This window comes from Lissotriton vulgaris, chromosome 2_1 (genome assembly GCF_964263255.1).
Source record: "Lissotriton vulgaris chromosome 2_1, aLisVul1.2, whole genome shotgun sequence".
NCBI classification, from domain to species: Eukaryota; Metazoa; Chordata; class Amphibia; order Caudata; family Salamandridae; genus Lissotriton; species Lissotriton vulgaris.
Window position 1 is genome coordinate 885,479,279 of NC_141687.1, and position 25,229 is coordinate 885,504,507.

General features: G+C 46.3%; 1 protein-coding gene across 3 annotated transcripts in view; it reads right to left on the minus strand.

The window, feature by feature from the left end:
- Positions 1-25,229, minus strand: part of STK40 (serine/threonine kinase 40) — a 401,524-nt gene that overhangs the window by 117,297 nt on the left and 258,998 nt on the right. For all 3 annotated transcript variants that reach the window (XM_086956415.1, XM_086956416.1, XM_086956417.1), the window contains one exon: positions 10,965-11,109. In XM_086956415.1, coding sequence (XP_086812541.1) covers positions 10,965-11,109 — 145 coding nt within the window. The remainder of the gene's footprint in view (positions 1-10,964; positions 11,110-25,229) is intronic.

Below are 25,229 nucleotides of genomic sequence, written 5' to 3' on the forward strand. Positions count from 1 at the left end.
GAGCCGGAGCCAAGGGCGTAGGATCCAGTGGCGCCGGGGCTGGCGCCGCCAGGCCAACAGAATCTGGACACGGGACCGCGGGGCCCTCAGGCGCGCCGGCGGGAGCCCAAGGCCTAAAAAGGCGGTCCATGGCAGCAAGAAACTCTTGCACCTGTTTGGGAGTCACCGATGGACCCGGGTATGGTGGGTAGGCCACGGGACTTCCAGGCTCCAGTGGAGCCACAGGGACGGAGCCCCTGTCCGCCTTGTCCACCTCAGAGGAGCGACGGGGGGGGGGCGTCGTAAAGCAAACATGCTTCTTCAACTTAGTTTTGTGGCGTCGCTTACCGGAATCCGAAGGCGAATACTTGGAGCCTGAGGAGCGACGGCTCCAGTCCTGTGAGCGATCCCGGGAACGGCACCTAGACCCGGAGCGGTGACAAATGCTGGACCTCCAGCAATTTCCCACGCAGCTCCCGCAAGGCCTTGGGGGCCATGGCTAGACAGTCCCGGCAGTTGTGGTCGGTCTCCAGGCAGTAGAGGCAAACATCGTGGGGGTCCACCACCAACATATTACAGCGAAAGCCCCACAAGACTTGAAGCAGGGCATCCCTACGTGCGCCAGAAGAAAAAAGGAGGGAGACAAAAGTCTCAAAATAGTCAAAAAGTGACTTGGGTACGTGCTCAATTCAGACCTGCGCTTACTGGCACGGAAAAAAAATAACTGATGTCAGCGCACATGGGTGGCGCCTAAGTTCCCTCTGATGTAATCTCGGCACTGACGACGCGAGTGATGGGCGCAGAACCGCAGGACACCACCTACTGACGCACAGTGGTACTGCAAAGCAAAACTTTCCGGATCCGGTCTGACATCTGGGGATATTCTAAGGTAAGGAATCTATCACTAATATCTCTTACAGATAGATCGTTACACAAGTAGTAACTCTAGCATCTTGAACCCTGGACAGTGCTATCTCAAAGAGATCTAAAACTATATTGAAGCGTTAGATGCTCGAATAACTCACGCTGTTGCTGCATGTGCACTCACTCTTTACTGAATAACATCGAGGGGAAGCCGTCTTGAATTTAGCAAAATATTTAAGCAAAACAGTGAGAAATGTTTTTCTGTCGTCACAATAGAGGTACTTTCAGAGTACTTGGAGTGATGGTTTGTTTAATCCCAAAAGGCTGTTTGTGGGGTTTGTGGAGAGACAGCTGAGTTACCATAGATGCTTCTAATATAAATGTTGAGGACCGGAAAAGACAATACCGAAATTACCCAATCCTTAAATCGTTACCCCGTGTTGTGCGATAGATAGATTTACCACTGCATGATGGCTGTTAAAGGTATACCATAACAACATGGCGTTGTCAGTTTGTAGTTCCGAGCCGGAGACCAGCCATGTTAGAAAGGAGGCGAGAAAGCGACTCTCCATCTGTTAAATCTACAGTAAACAAGACGGCCAGAAACCAACAAAACGAGACGAGGTGAGAAGGCGGGCAGCAGGGAGAGGGGAGAGAGGAGGAGGCCTGCGCATGTTTCCCTTGCGGGAGCGAGCAGGGGGAACCATCTGTTTGAAAGTTAATTACAAACAGATGGTTTCTTAGCTCGCTCCTGCAAGGGAATTGCCAAACGTGCATGCGTTGCCATTGAAAACAATGTAAAGCGTGCACGTTTTTGGCAGAAAAGGCGAATCGAATCCTAAAGGTCTCCTCCTATGCAGCGCATGCGCGCTGCATAGGCGAGACCTAAAAACTACTATACTGTAATTCACTACCGGGCCATGTCACACACAACAGCACATGTCCTACCTTTAACTTATACAGCAACCGGCCCACAGGGTACATTGGGCCTATCCTAGGGGTGAAATATGTAAGAAAAGGGAAGAAAGATTAGGGCCTAGCAAGATCCACAGACACTGCTGTTTTTCAGGGCTGCTTGTGTGGGTGGCACAATTAGTGCTGCAGGCCCACTGGCAGCATTTGATTTACAGGCCCTGGCACTCTCAGTGTACTTTACTAGGGACTTATTAGTAAATCAAATATGACAAACATGGAATCACCAATCTGTGATACAATTTCCAAAAGGAGCACTTGCACTTTGCATACTTTCTTACTGCTGTTCAGTGTTTGAGACACTAAACCAGCAAAATCAGCGTCAAAACCAGGAGGTCAGAAAGCAAAAAGACTGAAAACATGCCAAAGATGCCAAGGCTAACAGAATGATAAAAAGTTTACTTCTGCTGTGAGAGAAGCCAATTTTGACAACAAAAAGTTCATGCATGGAAAAGCTTTCTCTAGAAGACAATTTCTAGAGAAAATTAGTAACTTATGTAAATTTAAAGACCTCTTTAACAAGGCAGTTATGTCTAATTCTCGACCTTTTTGGCTCTTGAAGGGCACAACTTTAATTTAAAAAAACAATTAGTCCATAGAGGCAGCATAATCAACAGCAATAATTAAAAAAAATAGTTCCATACATCTTTACATGTGCAGTAACACAACTGTTATACTAAATCTTCACAACAGTTATTTCTCACTAGATTCACATTCAGAATAAAACATAGATTGTTATGGGTTGCTAAAGGTTTAAACCTTTCAACTACATGCACAATAAGATTTGTGAGACCTTTAGTCCAGTGTGAGAATATAACTCTTCCACTTCTCAAATATAACTTCCCTTAAATATACAGTTTAGGACTTGGCTGTCCCTCTCAAGTCTTTTGACTACAGACCTACAAAACCTGTAATTTTCAGCACTGTCACATACCACAAATGTATGGAAGGTGTAATTATGTGTAAACTGTATTTGCATCATCTTTGATGCGTACTACGAACAGTTCGCTGTTTCATGTAAGGATTAGCTCCTACTAAACAAATGACAGCACAGATTACACCAATTACTTTGAACTCTCTTAAAGATTCCTTGACAAATAGTGAACTGAAATTAATTTGGATATTAGATTTTCCTTTATGCTACAGGCCATCCTCAAGACTTTTTCTTACGCTACACAGCTGATTACTGTACTTATTCACAATACACACTGCTAAAAATGGAAATATATCAATTCACAGAAGATAGTTACAAAGCTCGGATTAGGCACGATACACTCTTATCAAAATATGTAAATTGCATTCCACTTGAAAATGGTAATGGTTTACTGGCGAGAAGGCATCTAGAATGAATTCACCCAGAGTCTGCGTACCATAAGGCAAAGGCAATAGCCCGTACCCATTCACTATATGTGGCATTAAAAAGCAACTATTAGAGCACCTAGTGGCCAAAGTACAGTACTATAAGGAAAACCAAACTGCTTCACCTAAACTGACTAAATAGATTGCACTGCCGCAATCCATTCCACATGCTCCGCTCCTCTACCTAACGCCATGGAATCAAGAAATTAGACAATCTGCTTAATAAAAAGCAGATCATCAGACAAGCTCTTCATCCATTCAAATAACCATTGATCCTAAGAACCAAAGGACCTATTTGTTTAGCCAAAGGCAACAACACCTTAAGGGTTCTTGATCTTCACTCATATACTGAATTTCAATTTCTCTATATAGTCTCCTGCATGATTAACACTCCTCCTCTCCCATATGACCTGGATTCCTAAAGCTGGAACACATACACTAAAAAGTGATTACATCTTCTGCTAGATTATTCTTATGCTACAGCACCTGCAAAATCTTATCCAATCTCACCTCTGCCCCTTCTCCGCTTTCCTCCAGTCCCACTTCGTTATGTATAAACAGTGCCCCGCAGGCGCAACGGTCATGTATACCAGTTTTCAGCAAGCTGGGGAACTGTAGTATTAATCAATGAGCAGATGCTTGCTAACCTTTTCTTTAGTTAAGATAGCACTGGCGCTATTATCATTTGATATTCCTTCATTAGCTTGGGGGCATGGCCGGATGAAAAGAGGAGGGATGCACACTCTGCTTGCCCCATACAAAGGTGCTGCAGTGTCAGTGCGCTTCCTGAGTGTGATCCCTGCAAGCATGGAGAGGGGGTCCCACGGACCTCCAGAAACCCTCCTGCAGATGGGTGCAGTCACCCACTGTACCTGCTTGTAGAGGGATCACTGTCCCCTCTTCAAGGTGCAGGCAGAAGCTTTCTGCACAGAGAAAAACTGGACAACTGGTTTAAACAGCCACTCTGCATTGCAGTGCACATTCGTGGCTAAACTGGAGGCAGTAAATTACTTGTAACAGAGTGCACTGTCACAGTTTGCACCCGGTGCATCTGTTCAACAGCGTGCCAAGGCTAAAACAAGGACAGCACACCTGTTATGCAATATGGGCCCAGGACTTCACGGAACTCTTTGAAGAATGCATATGCAGCTAATACTTAGTAAACCTACTTCTAGCAGACCTTAACATTTACTGGAATATAAAGAAAACCTATGCATGACACAACTTGACTAAATTAGCAAGTCTAAATATTTGAAGGGCAACACGCTAGACAATATTCTAGACAATCACAACTTCATCATTCTGTAAGACCACCAATCTCTAGACTGGTCACACATCACCACGTCATTCCATTTGTGATAATCAATTATTCCAAGCTGGATAAGATCTTAAAAAAACAAAAATCTCTAAATCTACATACTCTGAACAACTCAAACTGCTCTCAACTATCAAACCCTGTTAGAAATGGGATTTCTGGTTGGCTGAGGGGTGCGCCAAATCCAGGCAGAAACCACCACTCTACTCAGGACTGGGGAGTTACACGCCAAAGATAACCCCTGCTCACCCGCTTGGTACGAGCAGTCAGGCTTATTCCCATTATTGGGATTAACAGGGACTTCTAAGTTTTCTGATATTACTATCCCCCTCCCTGCTATACACAACAGGGGTACCTCCAATTTGTTTTGAATAGGCTTATCCCGGAGGCCATGTGTAAATCATTTGCGCATGCACACAGAAACATCCCAGGCACACTACAAAAGGAACTCCACACAAGGTTATATCAAAAATAGCCTTTGAATTCTCAAAACACATTAGAATAGTAAACACATAATATACATGGTGCCACCTGGCACTAGGTCATATCTACAAGGGAATTATTTACACCCGACAGGGCCACATGGACGACTGTCAGAACCATCACAAAGCGAACTTGGTAAAAGTAAAACAGATCATAAACGTACAACCAGTAACTACTGGTAATCACAGTACTTCGCATCAACCTGTAACATAAACTACATTATGAACAGTATCACACAAGTCTAAACACATTAGACCCTAACCTCCTAAATATAACTCACATCAGGGGTGTAAATCACACAAGGAAACACAATCTCACTAGCACCAACCAGGATATGCGAAACAACCTCCTAATCAGAAACCACAGTTTAGAGGTATAAAACAGGGTGCGTAAAACATACTACACACATTGCATTTCCTAGCACCACATCACATTAGGGCCTGGCGCCCTATAAATCTACCCGTCCTCCTGGCCAACTGGCCATCCAAAAAGGGGCTCAAATGCTGTGTGTCCAGAATATTGGGGCTGCTGCCTAGGCAGCGAAACTCAAGGTGCGCCACTGCGCAAACCTAAACGTATCAGCTGCCCACTACTTGCTGGGCAGCTGAGAACCATAACATGAGGGCCTAAACGATGCAGCTGGCACTAATTGCTGCGCAGCTGGGAACAAATGAGCATGGTCTGGCACCTCTTGTGCCACTTCTGTCCCTCTCAGGGACTTTCTCAAGAATTGCGCCAAAATACGTTGCAGCTGCCCGCGCTGGTGCGGCGCAGCTCGGGATAGGACAAATGGGCCCTGGCACAACTGTGCCCTCTGGGCCTGGCTGGGGCTCTCAATATATGCCACCCTCGCTGAGCGGCCCGCTCTCTGGCGGGCCCGCCCAGGCACCGACAATGTCCCTCAGACTCTGGGGCTCCCTTGTGCACAAACAAACTGCCCCCAGCGTAGGAGCCACGCACAGGCTCTGAAAACAATGGTACCCCACGTTGGAGTGGCCCGCTCTCCTGGCGGGACTGCTCAGACTCCCACAAAGGGGAAAAGCATGGGCCCCTCTGGGTCTTTTAGAAGATAATCATAATTGCGGCCCATCTTTGTAGTGGCCCGCTCCCTGGCGGGACCACTCTGCACCGCTACCCTTACAGGGCAGCGGTCGGCCTTAACACTGCACCTATGGAGCCCCCAGCCCTTCTGAACTTACCAGGCTACTCTCAGGTGGACTCCGCTCCTGTCCTAGGGACCGGCGGCACTCTCATCATGCGTTGGGGGCAGGCACCGGCAATGTGCCTCGAGCCCCTTCCGCCTCGACCTTCCTGGGCTTCGGCGCTTGCGAGGCTCTCTCCACCTATGGGAGCCCCGGCTCCTTGGGCGCCCTACTTCACCCGGCCCCCCTCCTCGGGACCAGGGCTTTCAGTGTGGAGCTAGTGAGGCTCCAGGCTGCCGTCTCCTTCTTCCGGTCCTGCCACGGCCCGCCCACGTCACAGGCAGATTTGCCTGACTTCCGGGGCGGCGGTACTGCAGCGGCAATCTCGGCGGCATTAAATGAGGGGTAGGATCTCTCGGTATCCAACGTGTACTGCGGGTTGGGCACCCGCTCGGAGTGGCAACCATGCGGGATGGGCACCGGTCGAGAACAATTCAATGGGCACACAAAGACGCAGGGTGGGTACCTGCATATAATTAAAATGAAATAGGCGGTGTGGTCACCCGCGAGGCTCACAAGGAGAGTGGAATCCCTACGAGGGGGATTCCCTCAGCCCGGGGCTGCAGCGCCACGCTGCTCATCCCCCAGGCTCTCACTCTCCTAGGAAAAGCTCCAAAAGCGCTCCCAGGGCAATTGGCAGGCTGTAACAAGCCTTGGCAAGGGAAATAGCAACCAAAAAGGTCCCAGAAGTCCTGGGCATCAGGGGAGGCAATGTAGGGCCCAGGGGCCAGTACACAGGGCACTCCAGCAAGGAGGCAGCCCCAATGGCGGTCCCTCCTGGGCCCAGCCAGCAGCAAGCCCCCCTCTGTCAGGATCCAAAGCTGATCATCATCATGGGGGTCATTGCCCCTGCTTTTATACAGCATTTTCCTTTGTCTACAACTGTAGAGCAAGAGGAGAACCAGAAACAACTGTTCAGGAGCACTTTGTTTTGCTCAGCTCCTCTCTTCCTTTCACAAGACAGGCCAGGGACATCAGAAGCACCACAGGAGGTGGAGCCAGCATTGTGGATGGAAGGCACAGCACTATTCAGGTCCCAGATGCAACTCCTCCCTCCCATCTACACGCAGATCTCCCTATTCACCACCGGGCAGACCCATCCTGGCTCTTGGAGCCACCCACATCATCCAGCACCTGTCAATCACAAGCCAGACATGCAATTCACATCAGGCAGGCAGACACACACTACACAGAAATACCAACTTCTAAAAGTGGCATTTCTCCACCAGTCACCATAAACCTGCGCACACCATTACGCAGCATTTATTCTCACGAGTTCGCACATCCTTAACTCGCCCCTGCACTCCTCTCATACCAGGAACTACCAGGGACATACATATCCCCCATGCATTCCTATGGGAGGGCAGGACAGTCTCACCACACATACACAGAGAGCGCACGCACTTTACATTGGACCACAGTGCTAAAGTGCGCAGAGGCCTAAAATCACCAACACTAGGTTACAGAAAAAGGTTAGGAGAACTCAAAAAGTTTCGGGGTGAACATGACAAAAGGGCCAAGTCCAACAATCCCACTGCCCAGACTGCTGACTTTTTTAATGAATGCTTCTGACATAACCTAGAAAAATTTAAATTAGCTAGCACCCCTAAGACGAACATCAATCATTAAACTTTACTTCACTTGCTGTTCTAATCAATTAAACACCAGTAAGCCATATAGAAAAAAAACTTGATACATTGGATAGTTCAAGACACCAAAAGCCATCTTCAACCTTCAAAATATAAACAAAGCACACTATCACCAGAATTAATTCCAAATACTAGAAATTAAAAAAAAAAATCACAACGTTCAAATCATAAAACTAGGTCCCAACCCTGTGACCAACATATAACTAGCAAAATCCCCGAAGGTGAAGTCTTTGATAAATTCTTCTGAGAAACAAACGATGAATTAATACTTTTGCAAACTACTACACTCCCCCATTTGATCTCCTCTACCTCCTTTAGATCTTGACTCACTCACTAAGACAACCTCTTCTAGAAATCCATCTACTTATTAGAAGATGCGGAATCATCTATAACAAAAATGCCTTATGCAGTCATTGCCCAGTTTACCCTCAACTCCTCTAAAGAAGAAGGCATCTTCTCAGGAACCCAAATCCAGCCAACTATCCCCCCACCACTCAATCTCAAAAAGCAAACCTTGATGCAAACAATCTAGAAAATTTTAGACCCATAAACAAACCGCCATTTGCATGGAAAATCAATGAAAGAGGTTGTAATGCAATTGGTGAACCAGATATCAAACAACAATCTCCTGAATGAATTTCAATCTGGAACCAGACCCAAATGAAGCAACATAGATGCTGGAAACCAGTGCCAACTAATACTATTAGAACAATCTGCAGATTTCAACACCATTAACTACGACATAACTGCTAAACATCATATATAAAATGAGCTTAAAAAACAAGTTATAATGTTGTTCAAATCTTTCCTGTTTACAAGAATACACTTTGTTAGCATATACTGTTCCAGATCGGCTCCCTACTGAGTAAACAGCAGAGTACTACAAGGCCCAATCCTTTTAGCACTTCTTTTCAATTTCCACATGAAGCCTCTTAGCACAATAAAGTCCCCAATACACTTAAAGACACTCCGCTATTCCTCTAAGTTTCCAGTTCCTCAGACCTAACATCTGTTTTCTCCAAAATCTAATTAAAAGGATGTCTGCCTTCTCTTGAACACTAAACCCAACCAAAACAGAGTTCCTTCTACGCTGGACAAACAATTCCCCTCCATTCCTTCTCGAAATTTCTAAATGAAAGAAGTAAAACCTTAAACTCAGCCTACTCCTGCCTGATCCACAGACATTGGAACTCCATCTCTATGCCCTCAGAACAAACTCTAATCTATTTTCTTTCAAGAAAGACCATCCAACTCACCTAGTCAAAAACACTTTTCGATCTAATCTTCCACCTCTTCTGCTCAACTAGCCCCTTATGTTCTGCTTTGATCCTAGGTCCCCCCTTCTTTCCTTAATCTCTTGTGGACTACTTCTTGTTAATTGTATCATCATGTTCACTACAAAGCACTCTGCAGCACTTGAAGCTAGGTCCTCATTATATAGGCACCTAAAATAAATAAAAATGCATAGGTCAAACACACAAACGCTATGCTATCTGATAAAGGGATTCCCCATCACAAAAATAAATTATAACATGGATGTTTTGATTCACACACACACACATTATAGACCCTTGCACTTGTGACACTGGTGAGGACTATTAGACCTATAGAAGGAAGGAATGACAAACATAAAATATTTTAAATCTAGATCTATTGAAAATCGAGCCTTTGTAGGTCTGCTCATTTAATATTGCCAAATGTGCAGGCATAGCTGTGTGTGTGGATATTGTTGGCACCCAGCTTTATGCACAAAGGCTACATCAACAGTTTGCTTGACAGTCTGAAGTACTTCCAGAATGCTGGGGCATGTCTTTTTACATGAAAACCTGACAGCCCAAATAAAGGCTATGCTTTTGTGTGTCTGCGTTGACTTCCTATACCTCAGACACAGTTTATGCTACTGTGCCAAGAAAATGTGTTCAGAATGTTACTTTGCAGTCAATATGCACTGCAGTCAAATATATCTGTTGGTTACTACCATTTGGGGGCCATGCAATTTCCTAGCCAAGTGTTTATCTTTCCAAATATGTTTCTTTCCATTTTATGGAATAGCAAAGATTATCTAATTTTTGCAAACCAGCTGAGAGAATGATTTTGCTAGAGAGACCCTCTAGCATAGCACACACAAAAGAGGGAGACGAGGGGGAATTCCTCCTTCGACCTCCTCTAAAGCCAATTATCACACACAGAGAAGTAGGGGTTGAGAAATGTGCTTCGAGTGTCTTATGGCAAAGTCAATGTGTTGGGAAAATTGCCCTTACCCACAAAATTGTGGCATGCCTCATCATTGGGCTGCTAACAATACACCTGCGCAGACCAACGCATGGGGTGGAGCATTAGGGTGGGGGAAACCATACTAAAAGAGAGAAGAGTAGGGATCAAGCAAAGAAAAAGTGCAGAAAACATGTTAAAACTAGTTCAGGGATATCCAATTCCCTATTTTTTTCCAGGACTTCCACACCAGGATTAAAAAGGTATAACAAACCAGAAGATGGTGGTGAACAGGGTAGATTATGAACCCTTTATACCTCCTCTCTGCATATGAGCCTACATGTTTCAGCCGGTTGTTGTGACTTTCCCAGCTTTCGTCAGGACTACTAGATCTCCGTATTCATACCCTCCTTTCCCCCTAAGTGGATCGAGGACTTACTCTATACTCACATATGGGTTGTGCATGCACACTTTGGATATAATAGAGTTTCACAGCAGTTTGTGCTCGAAAAAGCTTAGGAGCGAGGGTGGCTCCCTTTAGTAGCACATTCATCAAGGTGAGTCTGTCTCTATGACAATATCTCTCCATAAACCGTGAAGGTTTTTACAACATATTGACTTTGCCATAAGACTCTTTAAGTGAATTTTTCAACTCCTACTTCTCTTTGTGTGATTAGACCCTCTAGCATTCCTGTGTATGAAATGTGTACACAAATCCATTTGAGGCACCTGCAGGACGAGTGGTGCTGTGTAAAACAATCTTCACATTTGGATCACTTGCAATGGTCTGCATTTTGCAAATCCTCCTTTATGAGCTTGTAGCTTTCCAAATGAACTTCCCGAATAAAATGTCAGAGCTGGTGTTACTACACAAATTAGTAAGAATATAGGGCATGAAGCGACTTTGTACCTAAATGTTATATCACTTACTCTGGTATTGTATACTCGGCTGCTTTAATTTTTCTAAAGAGCTCCTGCGGTATACTGTCATAGAAAGGGAACTGTCCGTAAAGCATTGTGAATAGCACCACACCCAGTGCCCACATATCACTAGGTTTTCCCCGGTATGGTCGACCTGCATGGGAAACAAAAATGTACAGCAGTCAATTTGAGGTAGTAACTTTCAATGTTAAAAGTCATGAATTTGATTAAACTAAAGTCTAAAGAACCATAGGTACCAACACACATCAGGTAATTCAAACACAGCTCAGTCAGAAGCAGAGCCATACAAGTTGTTTAATCTAAAACAATACTGCTTCTTAAAGAAATGTGAATTTCTGCTGTAGATCTATAAGCCGGCACTATCGGCAACCACTACATTTACCAAGCAGTGCTCATCAAAACACAATTTGAAATGTATGGATAGGCCTTTCGCTCAAGACCTACAGGTGACAAGTCAAATATACAGCATAGGAAGTATTGCTTGATAAAAACAAAAAGGTTTCCCCTGACAAAGACTGTAGAGATAATCCATCTATTTTCCAAGAGTGTTCAACTCAATTCACAGAGTAACTTGCCTGAACCAACATTAATCAATGACTTGTAATACTGAATTATATGACTCAACATCTGACAATTGATTTCTTGCTGTTAAAACCGAAACAAATACTGCACAGTGATTCATACAAGAGAAGACAATTAAAGGACCCTTTAAAAAAAAAAAACATGTTCTTCATCTTCAGAAATTAACAGAATTCGAGTAACAAAAAATAAACCTTGGTTCCTGTAAATGATGTAGATCAGTGGAGATGCCAATGCTGCATTTACCACCTCCCCCAGCTTATCACATGGGCTGGCAGAAGAACAAAAATGCACAAGTACTGGTAAAGGCACTGGGTCTGGCTAATAACTAAAAGTGCCTGGATGCTTCCATCCAGTCAGTGATCCATTGGTCCACACACTCTAATCACTATTCATACACCATCACTATTCATTGCACTCCTAGGTCTACTGACATATTCTTGCAATGAGCCACTTGTTCGACTGAACCAGAAATACACTCCTCAATCCATGAAGAGGCACTTTCAGGAGTTAACTAAACATTGTCTTTGCTGCTAGTTTGTGAGTGTTGTGAATGTGTGAAGTAGTGAATGACTGCTAGGGTGAGACTGTGGTGTTGGACTATTGCTCAATGATGGTTGAAAGTGCTGTCAGTAGTGCTTGACTACCATTCTGTGATGGGTGTGAGTGGCACCAGCAATGTATGACTGCTACTCTGATGGGCGTGCAGTATGTAGTGCAAAACGACTAGTATGAGGGGAGGTAAAAGTGCTTCAATTAATGTGTGAAAGATAGTCTGTGAGGTGTGAGAGGTGGTATTTAGGGCATTTTGCTTTTCAGTATAAGGGATTTCACAGTTCCCCCTCGAATTTTCACTTCAGCCATATTTAATGATGGATGAGTCTTACCCTTACTCTCTTCCTCTGCTTTTAAGTCTTTACTGTTTGCTTTCCTTAATGAGGCTTCCCAAAGATAGGAAGGGCATTAATAACCCTGATTGTGCATTTAGTTACTTTCAAGAATCAGTGCTCAGTGACTGCTGGCAGGTCGCCCCTAACTGTTGCTGCACGAATCACTGGCCACTTCATGCACACAACTAGTCATGTTTACTAGCTTCACCACGCACCATTTTCACTAGTGAACAGTTTCAACTCCACCTCCCAGACTCGTAAGTGCTCAGTCACCTTCTGAAAGGGGACTCTGCTGCCGAGCTGTTCAAGTGAGACCACAGGCAGTTTTTAGCAGATTCTTTCCCTGGCTGACAGTGGTTCCAGTGCATCAGCCTGCGGATTCTCTTCAGCTTCCAAGTTGGGCACACTTTGTGTGCATATGTAGCAAAATTCCTTGTTATCATGGGCAATATACTAAGCTAGACGGGAACAGTTGTTCCACCATGAGGCAGATTCACTGTATAGCATATATGTAAAACGCACATGCTCAAGCATGTCCTGAAGTGTGCCACATCCTCACTAAATAAGCCAGCGTGGTGCAGCACAGACCTCACACATAGCCGTTTATCACCCACTGCGATGGAGGGGCAGCATTTTTAGGTCACGGCTAGCCTAGGCTGCACACGTGCGCAGTCCCGCTGGCGAGATTTTATGTTTCTTAGTAGCGAGGGTAAACCCAACTCCTCTTCTCCATTGGCTGGCTTTCTAAACGGCGGCCAGCCGCTGGAGAAGAGGTCCCAGTGACGATCTAAGCCCAATCTTTTTCGGATTGGGTTTTTTAGTTTTGTTCTCACTTAAAAACACGCCCTCCAGTTTGAAAAGGACGGGGCTTAAAATGTCACTGGGATCTGGCAGCGAAGGTAAACCCCGCCCTCTCGCCTCCTGGAGTAGTTTTGTGAAAAGATTTGGGTGACGCGGAGTGGACGTTTGCTCACTTGTATACGTTCCTCTCCGCCATTTTAGTCACATTTGTAGCTGTTTATCTGATCATGGGTATCCCCTACGTGCCCGAGGTTGGATCAGCAGTGATCATTTCCGGGGTTCCTGGAAACCGAGGAGCGGGTGTTAGAATAGGAGGAACAGGTGAGGATGGTGCCATTTACTCTACAGCCGAGCAAGGCTCTAGATGCCTTTGTAGTTTGCGCGATGCATCCTCTGAGACCGAGCTTGGCCTTTACACGCCAGGGGTTGGGGATCGGCAGCGCTGCAGAAGGTGCGAGTCGCCATTACGCATCGTCTCATGTAAAGCGCCTTACACCTGGTAATGTTCGCGCTATATAAAATCGCATAAATAAATACGAGATGGCACTGAATTGGATGCGAAACCGGGCCATTTAACTTTGCCTCACCCGGGCTTTTAAATGTGTGGCTTGTGGCAGTGGAACGGTTTTGAGAAGTACTTTGTGTAAAGCAGATAGGGGGGGCAGTTTAATTGTGACAGTGGCAGCTAGCCGATACCTAATTCTATGTTGTATCGTTGTTTGTTTTCCCTGGAGCTTTAAGAAGAACCTTCCCAGAATGGACTGCTGGTGTAATCGTTGCAGCCACCATGTTCTTTCCCTGCGTCTCCCTGCCATAGCTCGGATGCCTGTTTTGCTTTTCCTCTAGTGGGAGGGGCCTCTACTCAGCTTTGTGCCCTGGCTCCGCTTGATGGCTTCCTCTCGCTGTGCTGTGTGACTTGCTCTGCTAGACAAAAAACTCCTGAAGCTCCTCTGCCACATAAGCCTGGCCGCACTTGTCCTGGGTTCATGCAAGCCGCGATGGGGTCTGGTGCACACTGTCCCCAATCACAGTTTGCCGACGAGGATACTCGAACCTGCGACCCCAGTTCAAAGGCTGAAGATCTTGCAGGATCTCCACATCCTCGAGCAGGCTGCTCCGCACTTGTTGCCTGGTTGCCACAGGAAAACTAGTCACAGCGTTGCACGATGTCCAGTCTGTCGGTGACCGCCACTGGCTTCCTCAAGGTCGAGGACCGGTTCCTGCAGGTTCATAGCTATTTCCTTTGCCGTCCACCACTGTGCTGCCCGGGCTGGTTCACTTCCTCACCGCCAAGAAGTCCTGCTGTTCGCTCAGCGCCATACTTCCTCCTTCCCGATGCTCCTTCGGCTTCTCTACGAGCAGGGTGCAGCGACTACAATGCGATTCTGGCAGCAACGAGGTGATTCCAATAAGATGGGGGTTTCTATGTCCCAACAAGAACCTAACGTCCCTTTTTGAACCCCCCCCTGCCACTTGCCTCTCTGCTGCGATTGGATGGCTAGCTGCTTGTTTGGGGCACCCAATGCGGAGCAACCCCCTTCACTTTTTGCGGGCTTGTGGGGTTCCCCCCCTTGGAAGGCGTTTGACACAGGACCCTATTAGGTCCGGCTACACCTCCCCAGCCAGTGTTTCCATGATGCACTTCTAATATGGTGTCCAAAATTAACGTATAAAGTCTGAACATGTCAGCAGACTCTGCTGTTTGCTATTCAAGGCAGCGCCGGACTACGAAAGACGTTTTCTAGGGGTTCTGAGGCAGTCATTGGTTACCATGCGTGCAGTAACCTCTGTCCATGGTACTGTCTCTCCATGGTGTCCCACAGTACTGGCACTCTCAGGTGCGTAGCTGAGTGACTCACCTTTAGCATGTCATTAATCATGCGTTCAGAGCAGTAGTAAGAGTGTCATTTATTAGTACCATTAGGCTGGCTGTGTGTGTGTGTGCGGCTCGGTCTCTGTGTGCGGCTCGGTCTCTGTGTGCGCCACTGGCGCACCTAAGGCAAGCCCGTCCGTGCCTGGACTGCTCCCAGCGCCAGGACCCCTGGACACCACGAAGGCCACGACGCCAGACACCGCTATGATGCCAGAACCCTCCACGCACTCAACACCGGATGATCACACACCTGCTTCCTGTCCGCCCCAAAGCGCACCCACGGAGCTTTCACCTGCTGGACACGGCAGCTTCACATGCATCCGCCCCACCACGCTGCCGACCAGGAAAGAACCCAACCACCTCAGATGCATCCTTCTCAACATCTGCTCTGCCCGAAAACATGCCGTTGAACTCTGGGACCTAATCGACTCAACCTCCCCAGACGTCGCCTTCCTGAAGGAGACCTGGCTGAACCCCGCCTCGGCACCCGACATAGCCATAGCCGTCCCGGAAGGCTACAAGATCACTCGCAAGGACCGCACCAACAGAGCGGGAGGAGGAATCGCCATCGACCACAGGAACACTCTCAGAGTCTCGACCAACACCGACGACACCCTCAGCACCTCACACCTGCACTTCCAGATCCACACTAACCCCAACACCACCCTCAGAGGAACCCTCATCTACAGACCGCCCGGACCCCGACCACAGTTCAGCGACTCCATCGCCGACTTAGTCAGCACACACGCCCTCGCCTCCAAGGACCACATCCTCCTCGGGGACCTGAACTTCCACCACGAGAACAATGACTACACCAACTCCACCACCCTGATCGACAACCTAGCCAACATCGGACTCAGAAACTCATCACAAAACCCACCCACTCCGCCGGTCACACGCTTGACCCCCATCTTCTCTGCAAGCCCCCACGCCTCCTTCAACCATACCACCGAACTCCACAAGACCGACCACCGCTGCATCCACTTCACCTTCAAGAAAACCACCACGCACTACCGCACCCAACAGATGCCTCACCGCTGCTGGAGCTAAGTCACCGAAGACCAGCTAACCACCACCCTCGCCCAGAGCCCACCCGCCGACCATACCGACCCAGACACAGCCGCCCGCTACCTCAGACAGCGGATCAACGACTGCGCCAACACCCTCGCCCCAATCAAGAAACCCTCCAACAATCATACCAACAAGAAAGCCAGCTGGTTCACTGGAGACCTCCAGGCCTCCAAGCAAACCTGCCGAAAGCTGGAGAAGATCAGGCTCCGTGAACGAACACCGGACAGCCACGCCGCCCACACGAATGCCACCCGCAGACACCATCACCTCATCAGAACCGCCAAAAGGGCCTCCTTCAAAGACCGCCTAGACAACAACGCGCACAACAGCAAAGAGCTCTTCAACATCCTGAAGGAACTCTCCAACCCCAGCTCCAACAACCAACGATGTCCCACCCTCGCAAGACCTGTGCGACTCGATGGCCACCTTCTTCCACCGCAAGATCACAGACATCCACAACAGTTTCAATGCCACGACAACCACTGAGACCTCCGTCCCCACGACCACCATCCGCACCAACCGCCTGCTCTACTGGACCAACATCAACGACGATGACACCATCAAAATCATGAACACCATCCACTCCGGATCTCCGTCAGATCCATGCCCACACTACATCTTCAACAAAGTCAGCACATCCATTGCACCCCATCTCTGGAAAGTCATCAACACCTCCTTCGAGACAGCAACCTTCCCGGAGAGCTGGAAGCACGCCGAGATCAACGCCTTAGTCAAGAAACTCAAGGACCTCAAGATCCTCAAGAACTTCCGACCTGTGGCTATTTGTGTGTGTGGCTCTGGGTGTGTGTGTGGCTCTGGGTGTGTGTGTGTGTGTGGCTCTGGGTGTGTGTGGCTCTGGGTGTGTGTGTGTGTGGCTCTGGGTGTGTGTGGCTCTGGGTGTGTGTGGCTCTGGGTGTGTGTGGCTCTGGGTGTGTGTGTGTGGCTGTGTGTGGCTCTGTGTGTGGGTGCAAATGCAATTGGTTTCACATTTGCGAGAGATTAAGCTATTGGCATTGTAAATGACAATGCCATTTATTTATATGTTTTAAAAACAAAAATAATGTCATGAGCAAAGCCAATAGCTCTAACTTTAACAAAGACGAGACCATGGCATTGTAAATGCTTGTTTTCCCTGGTTATCAAGCATACTGACTCAGACTCGACATGGAGAACTTAATTAAGAATACACCACGACGCAAGCCGAGATCGTATAATTGATGTGTGATTCAGGGTCAGGAATTTTTGAAATGTACAAACTTATGTGGGTGCTGGAGCCTAAGTAGTGTTTTTGGATCGCAGGGTCCAGAACACAAATACTGCATCCATCCTCATAGCAACTGAGGCAGAGATGGTCAAAACCCCCAATTCTGCTTTCAGTGGGTGGCAGAAATGCTATCTGATGCCTTGAGCTAGGAACCAAACCCAAAATGGGCCGGTGCCAAGACAGGCCAATGCCTCATAAGTGGGAGGAATAGGGCCTTACCACCTCGCTGCCAGCACATCAAAACTAAACCCAAAGTAGTCCCAATTTTCTCTAACTTGCCATCGGAAATGGCTGAAGTTTTGGGAGTCTGGGTGAGACGGGAAGCTCCGTAAATCTTGGCATTTCTGAAATCTAGCGACCCATGAAAATGCAAAGTGGTGGGGCTGGCATGAATACCCCACAAACGGGTCAAAACACTATTTCCCCCATATTTCCGAGACCGAAATGTCAGGCACTTTGAGTCTCACAAGGTGGCATTCCCACATTTATCTCAACTCAGTGTTTGGGTGGATCTAACGCAAGTCAACAGAACGGACCAAAACTGTAACCATGTTAACACCTCACTGAAACCACACTGACTTCACAAGATTTGACCAATTCCTGCTGAGGGCGATAGGCTTAGTCACACGTGGAGTACTGCCGTTTTCGCGAGAAAACAACAAAGGGAAGTACACTAGGGTAAGCCCAACACACAGGGGGGGGGGGGGGCTGGGGGAAGCACAAGGGCAACAGATAGCAACACAGTGCAGAGGGAGAGAAGTACAGGAGGGCGACGGCGGGAAAACATATGCACTCCCATAGAGTGTATAGACTGTGTGGTAGACGAGATCTATGACGAGATCTAAAAAAATGTTTAAAGCATCATTGAGTTCTGGTAAAAAATTGAATTAACTGTCAAATACGTATTTTCACGTCAAGATGATGTTACATTTTATAATTGTTTTATATTTAAAACTGCAAGGAACCGCCAAACATTTCAGCAATGTGCTTTAGTTAGGTGATGAACTTAAACCTTTTCGTTCAGATTGGAAACATAGGTCTGCCTGAAACAGGCGCAAGAGGAGAAGAATGAAGTAAAGAATTTATGAAGCACAAATCTCTTCCCACTTGTGTGCAGATAACCAACCCCCGATCAACCCCCCCCCCCCCACACCCCCACCCCACCCCGCCCTCTGTCCCTAAATGCTTTCAATCCCACGCCGAAAAAAACACAAGCACTGCCAAAGGTACAGTACATTCCTTGTCAAGCAACAAAGCAGCAAATTATAGTCACATGGAGGGTCAAAAAAGCATAAAGATCACTGCTGCGCTGCCGCAAGCACACGGGAGAAGGCTGCCAGCGTGCTCCGTGACTCACCACGTGAGTCACTGGTGCTGGATGGTTTCAATATTTGTCCTAACTATTCCAAGCTCAGTGTGGAGAAAGTGATAAGTAGCAGGCAGGGGGGCCGTCAGGGGTAACATTTCATCAGCAGAAATCCTACCGCGCTGGCTCCAGGCAGGGAGAGTTGTATTAATGATGGCAGCTCCCTCCAGAACCCTGCGCCCAAGGCTGGTGCGGTTTCATCTCCAGTGCTCAGAATATCTGCAGAGGGCGTTTATCCAGAACATGAAGGGGACTACCCAAAACTATGCACTCAACTGATCCAACCACTGTTCGCTCTCATAGGTTGGGGCTAGAGCTGCCGGATTCCAACACCACACTGCAGGGTTGTACCAGAGTTGAGGAATTCTAGAAGCAGACTTTAAACGCCCAATTTAAAAATTGCAAATGGATAAATACATTCTCACACGTCAAAAAATATCAGCCATCGACAAAGATTTGAAAGCAGTCTATTTGCAGTTCTTCCCACCAATGAAAATCAACTTGCAGGAACATATTTGGAAATCTTTTGCTTCTCTGCCTCTTTAGCTGGGTATGAGCCCGCAAATGAATCTGCACAAGACTAACTGGTATTTGTATAACGTTCCTGTAAAGTAATAATATACAGAAAACAATGTCATTAACAACCATAACTAATGGAAGGGAGGATTTTGTAAGGTTAAAAAAATTGTCTCCGATCAGAATGAATGAATTAATAACTTTATTGTATGATTACTGAAAACCATGTCCGATCTAAACCAAGATTTGATTTTCCAAAGACCTTGTAAGCATAGGAGGCCTTTTTTTCTTACAGGGAATAAGGTAGGAGGAAATACCATCAAAGAGATGTGGATCGATTTTATTCCTAATCGAATACAGCCTATGAAACAAAATGAAAATAGCATAAAATGGACACAAAGGAGGTGGACATGCTTTTCATGGTGGATAAGCCACTGTAAGCTTCTTCAAAGGAAATGCGATCACCACAAATAGATGCTTTGATCTTTGTATTCGCATAGCAAAAATCACAGGCCCTGCCTTGAAGGAAAGTTATGGACTATTAATAGGTTCCAAGTAAGACTGCCATAAGCATGTCCAAATACAGCCGCTCCTAGAGAACTGTAAGATTAGCTGCTTCCTGCAAGGAATAAGCAAAGATTCAACTCATGGCCTGAGGTGGACATGGGGCATTCTGATGCAGATATTCCGATGTAATGGAAAGTGTTTCCTTCTCAGTCTTGCACTAATATCGTGGTGCCTTCAGTCTCGGTACCAGATTTTCACAAAATATTCAGAGTATTCAACTGTGAATTACATAGCCTTGGGTTCTACACAGATTTGAAGAGATCATTATAGGAAAACAACTGGCACCAAAAAACAAGCACTGTGTGGAGTATACTGTAATAAACCCTTGAGGACTTTTCATGTGATGGAACCTGCAAACTGCTCCCTAAGCTACTAAAAAAACAACAACACAAAACTGACAGTGTGCAGTCAGCATATGCTTATTTTCATAGCTTGCACATAATTTTCTTCACTCAGTAATCAATTTGGGACAAGCGGCTTACGATGTGGCAAATGTCATAAGAGTCAGACTAGTACTAAGGCTAGTAATGGAGCGCCCACAAACTTAACTTCTTTGTATCAATGTCCACCTGACGTTTGCAATGAATTGGAACCGAAACCTAAACAAAGAAAAATACATGGAGAAAAGATGGACAACAGATATGCCCAGATAAGGACTAACCAACTACGTGCAAGTACATCCACCATAAATGTACTTCAAACCATTAATCAGGGTGTACACCTGCTATCATTTTTTTCCTCTACATTAAGTGGGCTCCAGTTTGTTTAGGATCATGTAGAGGAAGATTCCAAGCGTAGATAACTTGCACAGAGAACACTACTACCTGCGGTTTCTGAACCTTGTAAGTTGTGAAGGGCAGAATGTTCTGGGTGAGGCAACAAGGTTACTAACGTGCACCTAAAAACCAGGATCCTTCTAGTGTAACATTGTCAACAAAGGCACCACATTCTGAACTAAAGACTATTTAATTGGAAGTCCAAAGATGGACCGCAAGAATGGTGTTTCCTACATCTTGAATTGCTGCACGCCATACTGTACAAGTTATTAGGCAAACTAAACAAAATTCAGTGAAAACTAGAGGTTATAAAAATAATATTTACACATGGAGAAGTAGGGCAGTTATAAAAAACTAAGTTTCCAGCAAGTTCTCAGACCAAGCTGAGACCCTAAAATGTTTAGTGGCTATGAGGTAAGGCACGAGAAGGAGCAGTTTCTTACCTGTAACTCCAGTTCTGTAGTAGGGGTATCTCTGTAATAGTCATAAGCAACCCGCCTCCTCCCCGGTGGCTGCAATCGTGGTACCCAGAATTCAGCAGGCCTTGCTGTCTAAGCCTTCATAAAGAACTCAAAGTAACTGGCCTCTGGCTGTGCATCATAGGATACCGGGGGTCTCTGGAGGTATTCTTAAAGGCGCTCTATCCATTTACGGACACATAATGGCAGCCTATGGGGCTTGTCTGTCCAACCCTTCATCTCTATCATGAACAAGCATTTGCAATGCAATAGGTCTCGCATTTTGAAAATGTTTGAGCTATTGGCATTGTAAATGACAAACCTTTTTAGCTATGTGTTGGTTTGAAAACAGATAAATAAATGGCATTGTCATTTACAATGCTAATAGCTTAAACTCTCGCATTGTAAATGACAATGCCTTCTATTTACGTTTTTAGAAAGAAAAAAAACGCACTCATTTATAATACCAATAGCTTATTGAGTTTATTTCTTAGAGGGTGGACAGGATTACAGGAGATCTGTGGGGGAAGACTGCGTGATGGGGTTGGGGGACGGGAGTTGTGGGGCTTGCCACAGCTTGGAGCTTGGTTGGGCATACGAGGGGATCTGTGTGGGTATGGTGGTGTTGGTTCCAGAGGATAGGTGCAGGCGGGTTGTTGTGTAATGTTGTTCGTTTGGCATTGGCAAGGCGGGGGAGGGGATGTGTGCGCAGACACCTGGGGATGGCACAGTGTAGATTAAGGCGCTAAGGATGGTTGCAGGAGGCTAGGTGTCCCTGGAGAGCTGGGGTGGGGGTGGGGGACGTCCAGGTATAAATTTGGGTTGGTGAAGTTTTGATCTTGGCGAAGCTCAACATTTTGTGATCCTGGGCCGATGATTAGGGGGCGGGGGTTAGAGGCACCGGTTCGGCAATGTGGGGAAACACTGGGTTGTGTGGTGCATACTGCTGTAAGAAGAGGAGAGAAGGCAACTTGTGGTATGGTGTTCTGCGTAGCGCAACAAAGCAGGGGCGTGAGCGAGCAGATATTGCAGAGAGCAGCTCCTGGGGGGAGCAACCATATAGCTGAACATGAGCTCGCCTCCCTCAAACTGCTAAGTGACTCCACAAGCTGCAATGTTCAAAGGAATCCCAGTAATAAAACGTGTGCACACAACTCCTTGTAACATCAGGGAGGTAAACCCTCAAGGGGTCAATCACCAACCCAATCGGCTCCCGCGACAATCCTTCAAGGAGGCCAGCTAATAGAAATAGCATTAGATATGGAATAGTTTCCACTTGGCCCCACACTGTATCAGATCTTGTGATGAACTCTGCAGAGAAAAGCCCAAGAGAGGTCCTCTGTGAGCCGGTTAGGAAAGTGCCAGGGGACAATAGGCATGTCTCCATGCTGTGCCCGTGCACAGCCGGTTTCATAGCAGAGCCTGCACCAGCAAAAGCAAGATAAGTTTCCTCGAGCATGTAATGAAAACCTTACAGTACTGGTACTTGTGGGGGGTGGGGGGGGGGGGGGGGGGGCCTCTTTCCGGTGTATATTTACTCGGTGTGCGGGCCCGTTCCATTCAGCCCAAGGACCCTGTGTTTGGATGCGATTTTGGGACCAGCCTCTTCTCTTCCTGGACAGTTTACAGGGGATTTTAAACACAGCACTCCACATTGAGGGGGGTCCCTTCAGCGCAACACAGCAGCCCACGCAGAGCAGGGGGCAAATGCTGGCGAATCCGACTCGTGAGCAGGAGCTACAAAGAGCGAGATGATGCATACGGCCGTCTTTCTTTTCCCAACCTGCGTCTTAGAGGTAAAAAACACTGTCCGGCTGTTGTAGAACACATTCACGCACACATACACAACTCCCAGAGCTAACGAAACTGTGCAGCACTCGAAGCCAGGCAGGTTTTCTGTCACGTTTTGAAAGCTGTGATGGATACCTCGAAATACTCACCCTCAGAAGTGTTCCAACGTGAGCAGCAATTGAGTGTACAGGCGGGGCAGGCTCGAGCAACACTCAGGAATTCCTTATTCTACATTCGCAGAGCTGGGGCTGTCTGTTTAACCAGACACTGTTTCGCTGGGAGTGGGAACCCGAATGGAGATAGTATCTTTTCTGGCAGAGAGAGAGCGAAGTTATTTAAATGGCGGAACAATGCAATTGCTGAAAGTATGTTTTTGTCTTGTGTGCGGTGGTTGCTAGGCTGGCTGTAGAAATATGCGAGCCCCGGAAAGGGAAGCTGTCCCTTCGCTCTCTCTCAGCTCACTGCACTTTGGCACTGGGTTGTAGAAAACCAGCAGTAGATGTGCGCCCCGATCTCATAGCGCCTTGACTGCCAGGCACCCCAGATTGAACATGCCCCCCAGAAACAACATGCATCCAAGAAGCAAGCTCCACCCCAAAACAAAGCATCCCAGGGGAAAAAACAGGGACCCCATGTTTGAAAGCATCGGCAGCCAACGCCTATAGGAAACAAGCCACGAGTGGTGCGCAAGGGCGCGTGCGTGCTTGTGTGAGAGAGCAGGCCATCTGTTTTGCATTATGACGCACGAGTCGGGGCACGATAATGCAAAACATATGTCGGCCGGGTAGGTAACAGACACCAATAGGCCGTGGGCGGGGCAAATGCGAGACATGCGCCCGCATTTGCCCAATGGTGTGCTGTCTTTGTTAGAAAGACGCACGCAACGCCCAATAGCTTGCAAGGAAAACAAAACCACACGCACAAGCGTGTGGTGAGCTTTCCAAAGCCTTTTCACTGATTACATAAAGTTGTGCACTGCACGAGCACTGCTGCGCACTGCAACGCTAGGCGTGAGACCTAAAAAGGAGTTTTTGGTTAGGGCAGTTTTTCTATGTGTGAAACTCAGTAAAATGGTTACATTTAACAGTTAACTGGCTATCTTCTTTCACTTCATGATGAAGTAATGGCCAGTGTAGCCTAGCTAGTTAGGCTACATTATTATCTTTTTAGCTCTTAAGTGTCTATGCAGGACTGCAGAAGACGATAACTTAAGATGATAATATCTAAAGAAGTGCTCGGGGTCCACGCACATGGGCGGGACTATTCAGATGATTATGACTATACACAGAGATCCCCCTACTACAGAATATAAATACTTGCGGACCCAATGGAATACTGCTGGGAAATGTTCAGACAACCTTGTCTAACTTCATAAAGTCTCAGATCTCAAGTCTTTTATTAACTGGCTCTCCAAATCAAACTAAGCTGTGTGTCAAACAAAATGCTACAATGCACCAATCTGATATGACGGGCCCTCTCTTATGCATGTTATTAATTAAAAATGTTTGATTCAAATTACAAGTGCTTTGAATCGAATGCACAAACAGTTCAAATGTAAATGGTAGGAAAGCACCCGTCCATTCAAACAAGGAATCTACATCCCCAGTGGAGGATCATACAATGAACTACCCATCCAAGACCAGAAATCAAGCATTCTAGAGTGAGCTCAAAACACCGAGGAGGAGGTAAACAATACCTTACTATCCATGAAACTAACTTCACATTTAAACAACCCTATCCCCTCCACAATACTAAAGGAACTCGGTCACCTTTTCTCTCCTATACTGACAAAGATTGTAAATTAATCGCTAAAACAAGGGCTTATCCCAGAATGTCTGAAGACTGGGCAAGTGAAACCCCCCTTTGAAACAAGCATTTGCAATGCAATAGGTCTCGTATTAGGGAAGTTAGAGCTATTGGTATTGTAAATGACATTTATTATTTAGGTTTTATTTTTGAAGATTGCGAAATTAATAGCTTTGTCATTTACAATGCCAATAGTTATAACTTTCGCAAATGTGACGCCTATAGCATTTGTAATGCAATATGTGTTGTATTTACGTGACTTGATATTACAAATAACAATGTTTTTTATTTTTTTTAATAATTAATACTTAAATAAAAGTTATTGTAATTTATAATGGCAATAGCTTTAACTTTTGTAAATAACATTTGTGAAGATTATGTTCAGTGTATTTTATTGTGACGAAAATCCAAGAACATATGTCAAATATTAACATATTTTTGTTACATTTGTAATAAAGCTTGAAACATTGAGATAACATATTTGAACCAGTTGTT